We start from the raw sequence: 13,364 nt of genomic DNA, 5'->3' as shown, positions 1-13,364 counted from the left end.
ATTCTTTTTATTACAAAAGTAATTCATTATGTGTATTATTTCACTAAAGGAGTAGAAAATATGGGCAAGCAAAGGAGAAAAACCTTAAATTTCTAATATTTTAACTACCTAGAGAGAACTATTGTTAACTCTTTGGTAGACATCCTTCTCACTTTTATGCATGGCTGTATACTTGCACTGGTTGTGGCTCTTCATCTCCAGCCCTCCTTCCTTGGTTCCTGGCTCATCACCATCTGCCGCCTGAGCCATCAGTTCTTGGGGGACAGAGGTAGCACTTTTCACCTGTGTATTCCTGGCACTGGTCCATGTCCAGCAAAAAGAGGAGGCATTGAAGCCCCACTGCATTGGCAGCCTCTCCTTCCCCCACCTCCCATCCTGCTTGATCACATCTTTGGCCACACGTCCACTTGATCTCATCGTCCCTCTGATGGCACGTGATTGTACTGACATTCCCCATCTCTTTTCTCTCAATATAATAATAATCTTTCCTTCCTCTGAATCACTGAGTAATTTATCTCCACTTATATCACTTGCCACTTTTTCCCATAATGTCATGGTTTTCAATCTGTATTCTCTACTGTAAGCATTTCCAGGCTAAGAGCTATCCCTTACAAATAGGAGAGGTGGAGACCTAAAATTATGCCACTATAAGGAAACTCTGGCATCATTTTAGTATGTGTCCTTCTGGTAGCTGTCTATGTATGTGATAGTTATGTAATCTTATGCAGTCCTAAGCACAATGTACAGATGCAGTTCCACTTTTAATTCCTTTTCTCTTTGGTTCAGTATCTGACTGTAGTATGTGGTGTTTGGGCTGCTTTACCTGGGCTTCCATGGAGTTGTAAAGTTGCTGCTGTTAAAAATGTCTTTAGGACAAGGAAAATAATGGCCCTAGTGGTTTGAAACACAAAAAACAACTTGCTTAAAAAACAAACAAACAAAAAAACCTCTGGTAGCATCAGAATCATGAAACAGAGTAGTTAGAAACCTACTCTTCCCACATCTGAGTGGTTGTAATGTTGAAAATGGTGGTTGAAAATGTGACTTCTGGGTTTGCTTAACTGACCTGTGTCCCACTATTGGTTGCTGCAAATAAGCATTGGCGTCAAACACTGTTCTGTAGATAGTGGTCATGGGGTCCAGCAGAATTGTGTGATTTATTTTAGAGGACATCTAACATTATCAGAGAAGCTTTGGGTGGAAAAGGAACCAAGTGAGCTCACCAGCCAGGTCTGAACTTGATTAAGCTAGTATTCTTTGTTGTAATTTATGCTAATACCCATTAAATCTGTAAAGCAAGACTGAAGTACTGTTTATGTGAAAATATATGTATGTGTGTGTGTGTTTTTAGATAGCATGCTGTAAATGAATATAATACTATGTAATTATTCTGATAGCCCTCTAGTCAGATTTACCTTGAAAATCCAAAATGATCTTGCTGAACAGTAAGACATTATGATTTCATGGTTCATCTATATACCTCCTACATAGATGTATAATACTTGTATCTAACAGGATTACCAAATTACATACCTTTTTGGTATCTGTAACATGCCTAAAATACTAGAGTATTCATTGGCCAGATATGGTTATGAAATCACATTGACATTGCCAGATGAGGATTTATTCATGCTCATAACTAGCATTCAGGTTTCTCATACCATTTTGAGAGATGTAAGATGCTCTTTTCATTGTATTTAAATCTTTATTCAGATCATGAATTTAAAAGAATGCCTCTTTTCTGGATAACACACTGTGCAATTCACTATTAATTAAGCAAACGTCTGTGCAGGGATAATTGAGCAAATAGGATTGTTTTGTGCCCTGACAAATTGCCAGCCAGTTAAACTGGCGAGCAGTGTGGCTGTATGGTTGTTGGTACCTGTTCAAGAGGGATTCTGGGAGTGGGAGCAGTGGCGAGAAGAAAGCAGACAGTCAGAAACACCTATTCCCCTCTGCTGTTTCAGTCGTATAGAGAATGTTCAGCCCAGGTCTTGGTTGAAATGCTTCTGGATAGTTTCATTCACAGCTTTAAGTGGGCTTTGTTTAAAAATTCCCAGATCTGTGTTTCCTATTTTGGCCTTTGTATTATTTTGCTAGGGCTGCTATAACAAAACATCTCCAACTTTTGGTGGCTTAAAAAAATAAGGAAATTTATTGTCTCACAGTTCTAGAGGGAGGATTAAGGGTGTCAGCAACATCGGTTTCTTCTCAGGGCTTTGAGGGAGAATCTGTTCATGCCTGTTCTCCAGCTTCTGGTAGTTTGCTGGAAATCTCTGGCTTTCCTGGTTTATAGAAGCATCTGGTGTCTTCTCGTGTGCATATCCATGTCCAAATTTCCCCTTTATGAGGACTCTGGTCATACTGGATTAGGTGTCCACCCTATTCTGGTATGGGCTCATCTTCACTGATTACATTTGCAGTGACCCTGTTTCCAGGCAAAGGTCAGATTCTGAAGTATTGGGGGTTAAGACTTCAACATGAATTTTGGAGGAGGATGCAGTCCAAGTCCTGTCAGCCCCTCTCCCGAGTTCCACATGGGTGCTTTTGGTTTCCTGCTGGACACCATATTCAGTGTCCCTCCAGTACTGCAAATGTAACACGGAAGCAGTCTTACTGTCTCATAATGCCCTTCTCTCTTTTTCATTTTTTTTCTCTCATTGTTTGTCTTTGGCAGTCATATCATCATCCTGCTCATTTAGCCAGGTTAGATGTCATGGGCTTAGTGAGGCCTCATTCCTGGCCCTCAGTCTCTGATATCCATCTTTACTAAGTTCTGTCATTTCTGCTTCAGTTGTGTCTCTAGCCTTTCCTCTCTCTCCAGTCCTGCTGTGGTAGCTTTAGCTTAGATCCCTGCTGGCCCTCACTCTCACAATGTTTCCGTATCTTGCCTTTCATCTTCCACACCAGTTCCTTTTCTAAGGTAAAGATCTAAACCTGATACTTGTTAACATCCACCCAGAACCTTCAGTGACTTCTCACTGTTTGCAGAGAAGTCAAGATTTTATAACTTGGCCTTTAAGGTCTTTCATAGGTGGCATTACAGTTCAAGCCACTCTCCACCCCTCACAACCTGTTAGATGCAGGGTCAGCAACACCTGCATCCTTCCTTAAGCACAGCACACCCCATATGTTGTCACCTCTGTGTTTCGCTCTGCTTTTTCCCCACAGTGTGGAATGTCCTCTCTCTGTACTTTGTTCTTCTCACCGTCTTCCCATCTCAGCTGGAGTCTGTCTCAGTCAGATGGAAACCAGGACACCTGGTGTTCAGGTCAGAATGCTAGAAGCTGGTTGCTTCACCTTCACATAAGTCATTAACTTCTAGTTTTCTCAAAAGTTAAAATGAGGAGGCTGAAGTAGATGATCTTTAAGATCTTCTCAACTTTAAAATGTCTTCTTTAAATGCCACACCTCCATGAAGCATATCCCAGTTTTTGTAGGCAGAATAAATCACTCCTGTTGTGCCCCCTTAACACTTTATTTCTTCATTTACCTTTGGCCCTCAATTCTTCTGGTGGGTGCATATGCACGGGACTTCATGCTACCTGAACAGGTTGTAAGCTCCTTGGAGACCCTCTAAGAATGTTTGGCTCAGCTTTGCTTCCCTTCCCATTCCTACCTACCCCAGTCTCACTTGTACATAGACTCTCAGTGAGACACACTGAATGGTAGAAAATACATTCTGGGCAAGCATATTTCTGTAAAACGTGCTGTTCCTGTTCCCGAATGTTCCCATGCATTTGGAAGGATCTGGTTTGGATGGTGAATGACAGAGATAGTATATTGAACACACCATGGAATTTTCCTTCTTTATGTGACATTATTATGATGCTTATGACATCCTAGGAAAGAGTTAACTGTGTAACACTTTGAATAAAATGTGATCTCTCTTATGAGATGTTTAGAAGTAATTAAGTGTTTTGAGAAACATAGGAAAACACTCTTCTTCCTCCCTCTATATCCTCCAGAGACTTGGACTATTTCAGTATATCATTGAAATATTTGAACGTTTTAAATACAGAATAGTGGCATAGAACATTTCTGGGAAAGCTTTTGTGGATTTGTTTCCTCCTTGGAAGTCAAAGCCTCTGTGACTTGTCGTATTGTTCTTAACGAGATTTGATCATGTCATGGCCTTGCTCAGAAACTTTCAATCACTCCTTACTTCCTAGAGAAGAAAAACCAGGCTCCTTTTTTTGTTTTCATGCCCATCCCTGGTCTTATACTTCTAATCTCATTTCACAGTGTTTTCCTTTATGTGCTCTGCTGCGCAGACAAAATCCGTTCCTCACCATTTCCCTTGTATGTGCCCTAGCTTTTTTGCATCTGCCTTTCTGCAAGAACCCCCCTTGACTAGAGTGCCTGTCTTTTTATGCCCATTACTATATACCTGAATTTCACTCATTTTTCAATACCCAGCTGACGTTTCATTTCTGCTACATAGCTTTCTTTGATTTCCTACCAGAATTCTGTTCTCACCGTATTTGTCTCTGTCTTACGATAGGTCCCTATCAAGGCTGTATACTGTTTCTAGTTCTAGACTAGTGTTATCTGCTTTATCAGACTAGAAGTTCCTTGGCATTACATTTCATGTCTATTTGTATTCAACTACTGCTCCCAATATTACCCCTAGTTGAATCCACATGTAGATAACAGCAGTAAAAGAGTCTCTGTGAACCATTTTTACATGGTGTATAAAGATATTAATGACTGACAAAGTTGCTCTGTTTTGCTGCTACACAATCACATCTTAATCTAAAATATCTAAGCTTTAATTCTAGAATCTAATGATAATGCCTGAAACAAAAATGTCGTGCTGGCTAAAACAGTTATATTTGAAACCTGTCATGTTCTTTAGATTCTGTTCATTGTTATTTCAGTCCACTATATGTGAAAGGAAATGCTAAGTGTTTATAAATGTTTTTAGGTTTGAACGTAATTTTTTGACAGTGACGTTTTATTCTTAGCATATACTTACATGTGCTTTTATTTTCCACAAGCTACTGATTATATGCTTTGTGCTTGTTCTATGTTGCAGGTTAATATCCTTTCAAGAATTCGTAGCATTTGAATCTGTCCTTTGTGCCCCGGATGCTTTGTTCATGGTGGCCTTTCAACTGTTTGACAAAGCTGGCAAAGGAGAAGTTACTTTTGGTAAGGGGTATGAGTATGTGTGCACCTAAGGAAGTGCAGACTGGTGTGAGTGTTTTTTGGCCCCAGGAATGAAGTGTATGGGGAAACTTTTAAGAACTTAAACATATCGGGATCCCTGGGTGGCGCAGCGGTTTGGCGCCTGCCTTTGGCCCAGGGCGCGATTCTGGAGACCCCGGATCGAATCCCACGTCAGGCTCCCGGTGCATGGAGCCTGCTTCTCCCTCTGCCTATGTCTCTGCCTCTTTCTCTCTCTCTGTGTGACTATCATAAAATAAAAAAAAAAAAAAAAAAAAAAAAAAAAAAGAACTTAAACATATCCCTTTTAACAAAGGTATTCCCATGTTTTGGGGCTCCAGTTCAAATATCTTTCTATTGGAAAAAATAGGTTTCTGGCTTAGTTTTTACACTCTGGTTTAGTTTTAAGGGGAGAGAGGTTGCACATGACTTTTCCAGAATCATAGACCAGGTGAGCTAGGCAGGACTTCTGTTTATTTCCTTCAAAATCACTGGTGATTCCCACTGAGAGGATGAAGACATTAATAGACTGCCTAAGAACAGAAGGGACCTGTGCACACAGTACTTTGAGTCTTTACCTTGTCCCCATTGGGTAGCTTGAGTGCAAAGGTTCTGCATAAGATAGGAGTTTAGGGTTTAGAAGAACCTCAGTCTTTAAAGCATGGTACATGCCCCCTTGGCTGGGTTGGTGGTCCCTGCTGTGCTGCCACCTTCTTTATTTTGAAAAGACAGAACCAGCTTCACAGGGATTAACTGCAAAGCTGCAGAAAACCCAGAAGCCTTATTAGTATTAGGAGAAAGGAAGTGGTAGGGCGGGGTAGGTTCTTTCTTAAAAATGACTGCTTACTGAAGTTTTTAAAAGTGTAGAAATAAACTTTTTTATACTGAAGATAGATTTGACAGAAAGTACCACATTTTCCTCAGACCGTGTAGTATCCAGTGTATGTTGTGCATGTGAACCTGCTGTAGATAGCATAAAGAACTTTGGAGCCTGGAGCCCTTTTGGGCTTATGGATTATTGATTCAGGGGAGATGGCTAAGGTGTCCATTTTTTTGTTCTGTTTTGAATATTTTATTTATCCATGAGAAGAGACACAGAGAGAGGCAGAGACATAGGCAGAGGGAGAAGCAGGTTACCCATGGGGAGCCTGACTCAGAACTCAATCCTAGGACCCCAGGATCATGTCCTGAGCTGAAGGCAGCCGCTTAACCACTGAGCCATCCAGGCGTCCCAAGGTGCCCATTTTAAATGTCTTTATGCATAGTTTCCAATTTGTTTATATTTCTTGGGCTTGTATTACTTTATGGATTGTGAGAAATGTATAGATAGGAGGAAAATACAGATAAGAGTACCATCCATTCTGGAGGAGTACTGGAATTGGAGAGACTTGGCTACTTCGATCTCTTGGCCTCTTTTGCGTCTAAGCAAGTTAATTGTCATCCCAGGTCTTCATTTTCCTTTGAAATGAAGATAATAGCTACATAAAGTATAGGTAAGGCAGTATAATAGACTTATTCTAGAAGCCTTCCCCCTTCTACACCCATTCCTCCCTGTTCGTTTGACATGACAGTTATTTAAGGCTGGATCAACCAGGACAAAGGCAAAACATGTACATATGCCTGGTTTTGTTTTGTACTGTGTAGAAGCTCAGATGCTTTCCATTAGCACTTCATAAGGATTATTTCATATTTAAAAATCCCTAGAACAACTAGTTTTTTCCATTTACGTCACCTGATTCCTCTTATTGTCACTGTAGCCACAGCTTTTCAGTGGAACACCAATAAAAAAAATATCCCCATTGAAATTTTCAAGTAATGAATGAGCAGCTAGCTCATGGTGGCGTTAATTTACCAGTAGAAGACAGTTTGTTGAATATATTATGACAGGGTTTCCTTGGATTTACAGAGGAACACCTATGCATCTGAGTGAGTTTGGCAACTGCAATCACTCATGCCTTCCTCCTTCCTTTAGCACGTCTGGAGGCAGGGGTGTAAGAGCACTGGTGTGGAAATGGGGGCACTGAGAAATGGCCTGCACGTGTTTTCCTTACATCCTGAGCGTGAAGCTGTTAAGGGTAGTGGTGGTACCAATATACCAATACAGACACACAACCTGTCTGGTGGAGGAAAGGAAACAGGAGACTGTCCCCAGTGCAGGGAGGGGCATGTGTTCATGTGAGCAGAAGAAAAGAACAGGTGAAGAAGCAGGATGCAGGAGAGGGAGTCATCTGTGAGGTGTAACAAGGGTAGTATGAGCATTATGTGTCTGTTTCTTTGTCGATGGGCAAATCATCTCCACCTTATGAGCCTTGGTTTCCTCATCTATAAAATGAGGGTAATGATAATCTACCTTACAGGCCTATGTAAGGGTTAAAAGATAACACTGCATATAAAGATGCTGTCTGGAGAACAAAGGCCTCTCTAAAAATATTACTAAGAGAAAATACCTGAGAACAAAGGAGGATTTTCTTTATTCTTCTTCTTCCCCCCCCCACCCCCCTTGTTTTTTAGGAAGCCCTGCACTTCTACCTTGCAGTTTAACCACTGGCCAGTTAGCCAGTAATTTGCTTACCATCTGTTCTGTGTTGAATACTATCCCATCTCCGAAGGCATAAGAGATTGAAATAAGAAATCATGGTTTCCTAGGAGTTAAATTTCTGATTACACCACCAGTTGCACATAACTTATAGAAGTAGAGTTCCTCTCCCACTACCTTGCCCTCCACAGGCAATTTGTTCCAGAACCTCCCGTCTCACAGAACATAAACAGGGCATGTCCTGTATGTTTTTATGATCAGCTGATGGGGTCCTCACCCATGGTGGGGCGTCATACAGTGTAGCCTTCTTGGGCTTTTCTGACCTATTCATCCCTATTTGGGATTAACGTGAAAGGGATACACATGCTACAAAGAAGATACCCAAATAATCATTAATTGCAAAATAATAGCTGACTTTTAACATTTTTCATAAGGTAGAATCATCCAGGAGAGGTGAGTGCTGTGTACAATAGGCTTTTACCCAGTAAACAAAATCATATGGGGGATGTGGTGACTTACGGAGTATTTCAACAGCAGATATCTTTAGAAGAAGCTAGCAATAAGTATGTTTTCAAGGAAACTCATGATGGGGCTGGAGAAGTTTTTTAAAAAATTGAATTGGGCAGAAAAGAGGACTTAACTTAGTCAATCTTGGTCTCATAAACCCACAGAATTAAAAGAATCCCGATCTGTGACCCAGCTGCCTATCCACGTGAGGCTTTTTAGGATATAGGCACTGAGGCTCCTACCTCTGGTTACATCCATGGCTCCTTGTAAACCCTTCACTCAAGAATGACCCTTTTGTATTTCAGAAGGTTGCCCAGGTGTGCATCTCTGGGAGGGGTGAGCATGAAGAGGTAAGAGAGAAGGGGCTGTATTTTTTACCACCCAGATTAGCTCAGTCTGTTGTGGTTATGAGGAGAGCATGATTTCATGGGATACAGAGGTGTATCTGGAGGCTTCCCATAGGCTATAGGCAAGCAGGAAAGTAGCCTCGTTTCCCCATGTCTCCTGGCCTTGCATTCTATCCAGAGGAGAGCAGTCACACTCTTCATGTGTACACGTAGTGGATTTCTGCATGAAGGCTTGTTTGAAGCAGGCTTGAGTAAGCTTAGTAAGCACCACTATTTGTTAACAAGCCAGCAGTATTCATGTTCCCGCTAACACTGAATCTGGGACATACCAAACAAAAATCAGGTTGTGTGAGGGGCAGATAATCAAGTGTCACATTTCGGTGATGGCTTGCCCTGTTTTCTCTGAGACCTTGTTTATTTTTATTATGTTTTCAAGTCTAGATAACTCCTGTGTTTGCTACAATGAAAAGATCTTGATTAGGCCAATTTTGTTCCCTTGATACCTAGTTCATTACGTTCACCTGTTTCCTTGGAGGAAAAATGTATCTCCAGTATTTTGTTCTCACCATGTTTTCTTGTTTTGATACCTGATATTTCTAAGTGCATTTTGAGATGTCAACAGGTGTGTAACAGGAGATCAGTATAAGAAGAAAATTCTAGTTAACAATTTGCAGTTCTGTATGTGTGGATAAAAAATACTTTGTTCTATTTTTTAGTTTCATCTTTAGCCTATTTTATATATGATAGTGAACTTTTACTTTAAAATTTTTGAAGTATACTTTATATAAACATAACATACATACAGAAGAATGCACAAATCACAAGTGTACATCTTGATGAGCTTTTGCACAGTATATATACTTGTTTGGTCACCATCCAAATCAGAAGGAGAACAGTGCCAGCACTCCATGGGCTCCTTTCCAGTTATTGTCCCCCAGGCCCAGTGCTAACAGCTGACATCTATCACTGTTAACTGGATTTGTTTTTTTTTTAAACTTGATAGAAATGGAAAGATACAGAATGTACCATTTCATTCTGACTTCTGCTCAAACTTTGTGAGATTCAGCCATGTTTATGTCTATTTTTAGTTCTTTTTCTTTGTTGTATACTATTCCATCATATGACTTTATCTTAATTTGCTTATTCATCATACCATTGGTAGACATTTGTACACTTCCAGTTTTGGTAGCTGCAAATCATGTGCTTTGAACATTGCTTTATATAACACCTGAGATGTGGGTGTGGGGCCATTTCTAGGAGTAGAACTGCTGAGTCATGAAAAACATGTATGTTGAACTTCCATAGATATTGCCAGTTTTCCAGAGCACTTGTACCAGTGCCTTTATGCTGTCAGTGTATGAGAGTTTTTGTTTATTCCATGCCTTTGCTACCACTTGGTATTACCAGTCATTTTTATATTAATGATTCCTCATTATGTAGCTTTAGTTTGCATTTCCCTGATGACTGATCAGTTGTGCAACCCTAAAAAAATACTTACTGGCCATTTGCATATCTTCTTTAGTGGCGTGCCATTTTTCTAGATGCAGTGCGTTTATTGGTTGTATATCTCTGATATCTTCAGTCTGTGACTTCCACTTCCACTTACTCAATAGAGCCCTAAAGAACATAAGTTCTTAATTTTAATGTAGTACAAATTATCAGCATTTTCTTTTATAGATACTGCTTTCTGTGTCCTGTTTCATAAGTCTTTGCTTATCACAAGGTCGCAAAGATAATCTCCGTATAATCTTCCAGAAGTTTTTTTTTTTCCTTTCAAATTTAGATTTTCAGTCTTTTTAGAACATGTTTGTGTTTTTCTGTTTTACTTTTACATGTTGTGGGGGTCAAGATTCCTCTCCAGACTCCATGGATATCTAGTTTCCCAGCACTATTTATTGAAAGGATAACTCTTTCTTTTATTGCCTTATGTTGCTATAATGATCATAAATCACTTGTGGGTCTGTTTCTGAACTCTATCCTTCTGTAATTGTCTGTCTGCACCATTGCTATACTCTCTTAATCACTACAGCTTTATAATAAGTCTTGGTTTCAGATGAATCCTCCAACTTTATCTATTTCAGATTATTTTGGCTGTTCCTAGTCTTTTGAACTATTGGAACAATTTTAGAAAAAGTTGTTTTTACAAAAATCCTGCTGAGGGATCCCTGGGTGGCTCAGAGGTTTAGCGCCTGTCTTTGGCCCAGGGAGTGATCCTGGAGACCCGGGATCGAGTCCCACATCAGGCTCCCTGCATGGAGCCTGCTTCTCCCTTTGCCTGTGTCTCTGCCTCTCTCTCTCTCTCTCTCTCTCTCTCTGTTTCTCATGAATAAATGGATAAAATTTAAAAAAATCCTGCTGAGATTTTGAATGCTATTGCATTGAATGTTTTTAGTAAGTTTACATATATCTATATGTGTATAAATTTTTGACTACTGTAAGGTTTTTTTGAAGTATTTAAATAAAAGCTCTTTTATTCATGAAAATATTTTATTTATTTGAGAGAGAGCTTGTGCACACATGCATGAACTAGGGGAGGGACAGAAGGAGAGGGACAAGCAGACTCCCCGCTGAGCACAGAGCCTCATGCAGGACTTAGTCCCAGATTCTAAAATCATGACCTGAGCTGAAGTCAGATGCTTAATTGACTGAGCCGCCCAGATGCCCCTAAATAAAAACTTATTTAGTAATGTTAGTCTGCCTGTTCCACCATTATTTGTTAAATAAAAGTTGGTGGAGACTACAAATTTTGAAAGAGAAAAGATACATATGTGATCACATACATATGTGATCTATGTATGTGATTGTCATCTAAAGATGCTAGTATAGGTCTGTCTGCCATTTTATAGGTAGGTCTGTTGCCAATAGGAATTAGTGCTAAACCTCTCAGAAGGTGGGTAACAGGAACATGAGCTATATTTTACCTTTGAGCTGAAGAGTAAACATAATTTTTAAAAATATTCATGAATCTTTTAATAGATTTATATTATGCTAACACATTGAATATAGTAAATGGAGAGAAACTTTAGAATACTGTGAATTTAAACATCATTGATACTATAAAATTTTGATTAATATAGTGGGAGAGAAGGCTGTACAAAAGAAAATAAATCATGGTGGAAAGCAAGCAAAAAGGAAGAGGAAAGAGGAGATATATTCGTTTATGGTCTAGTCATTTTAACCAAAGGAAAGAAATAATGAATAAAGTTACATTATATTATATATCTAGGGCAGCCCTGGTGACCCAGCGGTTTAGTGCCTGCCTTTGGCCCAGGGCGTGATCCTGGAGTCCCAGGATCGAGTCCCACGTCGGACTCCCTGCATGGAGCCTGCTTCTCCCTCTGCCTGTGTCTCTGCCTCTCTCTCTCTCTCTCTCTCTCTCTCTCTCTCTCTCTCTTAATGTGCCTCTCATGAATAAATACGTAAAATATTTAAAAAATATATTATAAATCTACATCATTAGGTGAGGATATATTTATAAAAATTTCAATTAATATTTAAGGCCTTATCTCTTTAAAATGTACATTTTTTTTTAGTATCAACATGATTTTCCCCCTTTTTAAAGCATTACTTTTATGCTAGATCAGGGGCAGCAAACTTTTTCTGTAAAGGACCAGATAGTGAATATTTTGAGTTTTGTCAGCCTTAGGTTCTCTGATAACTAACTAGTCAACTCTGCTGTTCCTATGGACAGTATGCAAATGATAGGTATGGCTATCTTCCAATAAAACTTCACTTACAAAAATGGTTGGTGGTTCATTGGAACAGTTTTCCAACCTGCCCACCAACGTATTAGCAGGAACATGTATAAGTTGATGATATTAATACTAGGGAGTAAGACACTTAATAGAGTGGGGATATGTTCTGATGTTCTGATGATATTTGGGTGAGTACAATGAGCTATGAAACAAAGAACAAACTCCTCTATGCACAGTATGGTTTAGTTGGCTTTATTGAGAAAGTGACTTTTGAGCACAGATATGAAAGAGGTAGGGGGGAAAAAAGAGGTAGGGGAATTGATCATATAGATAGAGAGATGGAGGAAGGAAAGAGACTGTCCTAGGCAAAACCAATAGCTCTTGTCTAGGTTCAAAGGCTAGGACCTAAGGAGGACCTGTGTGAATTGAATGATTCAAGGAGAGCCTACTGGGAAAAAAGCTCACAGAAGTAACGAATCTGATGAAGTAAGACCCTTTAGATCAAGGTTAGGTCTTGGACTTTGATGGTAAGTTAACTGGGAAACCATTGCAGGAATATTTTTTTTTAAAGCAGAGGAATGAAATGATCTAGTCTGTGTTTTAACCAGATCATTCTAGTACTATGTTGAGAATAGGTCATAGAAGGAACAGAATAGAAACAGAGGGACCACTTAGAAAGCTATGGCAGTAATCCAGGTGAATGATCATGGTGGCTTGGACCTGAATGAGGTTAGGGGTATTTTTTTAAAAAAATTTTTTATTGGAATTCAATTTGCCAACATTTAGCATAACACCCAGTGCTCATCCCGCCAAGTGCCCCCTCTCAATGCCTATCACCCAGTCACCCCAACCCCCCGCCCACCTCCCTTTCTACTATGTTAGGGGTATTTTGAAGAGAAAATCAGCAGGGTTCTCTGATGGTTTAGATGTGGGCTGTGAAAGAGAGGAAGCAGAAAACAGGAGCTCACTTTTCGATATGTTAGTTTGATGCCTATTGGAAGTGTAAATGAGGTTATCAAATAGGTACTTAAATATATGAGTAGTAGAATTTGGGAGATAGAAATTTGATAGTTGGGACGCCTGGGTGGCTCAGCAATTGAGTGTCTGCCT

At 39.8% G+C, this 13,364-nt stretch overlaps 1 protein-coding gene across 3 annotated transcripts in view; it reads left to right on the top strand.

Annotated features, from left to right (window-relative positions):
• The window catches only part of SLC25A13 (solute carrier family 25 member 13), a 185,258-nt gene that overhangs the window by 65,462 nt on the left and 106,432 nt on the right, over positions 1 to 13,364 (top strand). For all 3 annotated transcript variants that reach the window (XM_055307442.1, XM_055307441.1, XM_055307443.1), the window contains one exon: positions 5,039 to 5,154. In XM_055307442.1, coding sequence (XP_055163417.1) covers positions 5,039 to 5,154 — 116 coding nt within the window. The remainder of the gene's footprint in view (positions 1 to 5,038; positions 5,155 to 13,364) is intronic.

The sequence above is a fragment of the Nyctereutes procyonoides genome, unplaced genomic scaffold (genome assembly GCF_905146905.1).
Source record: "Nyctereutes procyonoides isolate TBG_1078 unplaced genomic scaffold, NYPRO_anot_genome, whole genome shotgun sequence".
NCBI lineage: Eukaryota > Metazoa > Chordata > Mammalia > Carnivora > Canidae > Nyctereutes > Nyctereutes procyonoides.
The sequence above is the reverse complement of the archived record's forward strand: the minus strand, read 5'-3'. Positions and strand labels throughout refer to the sequence as shown.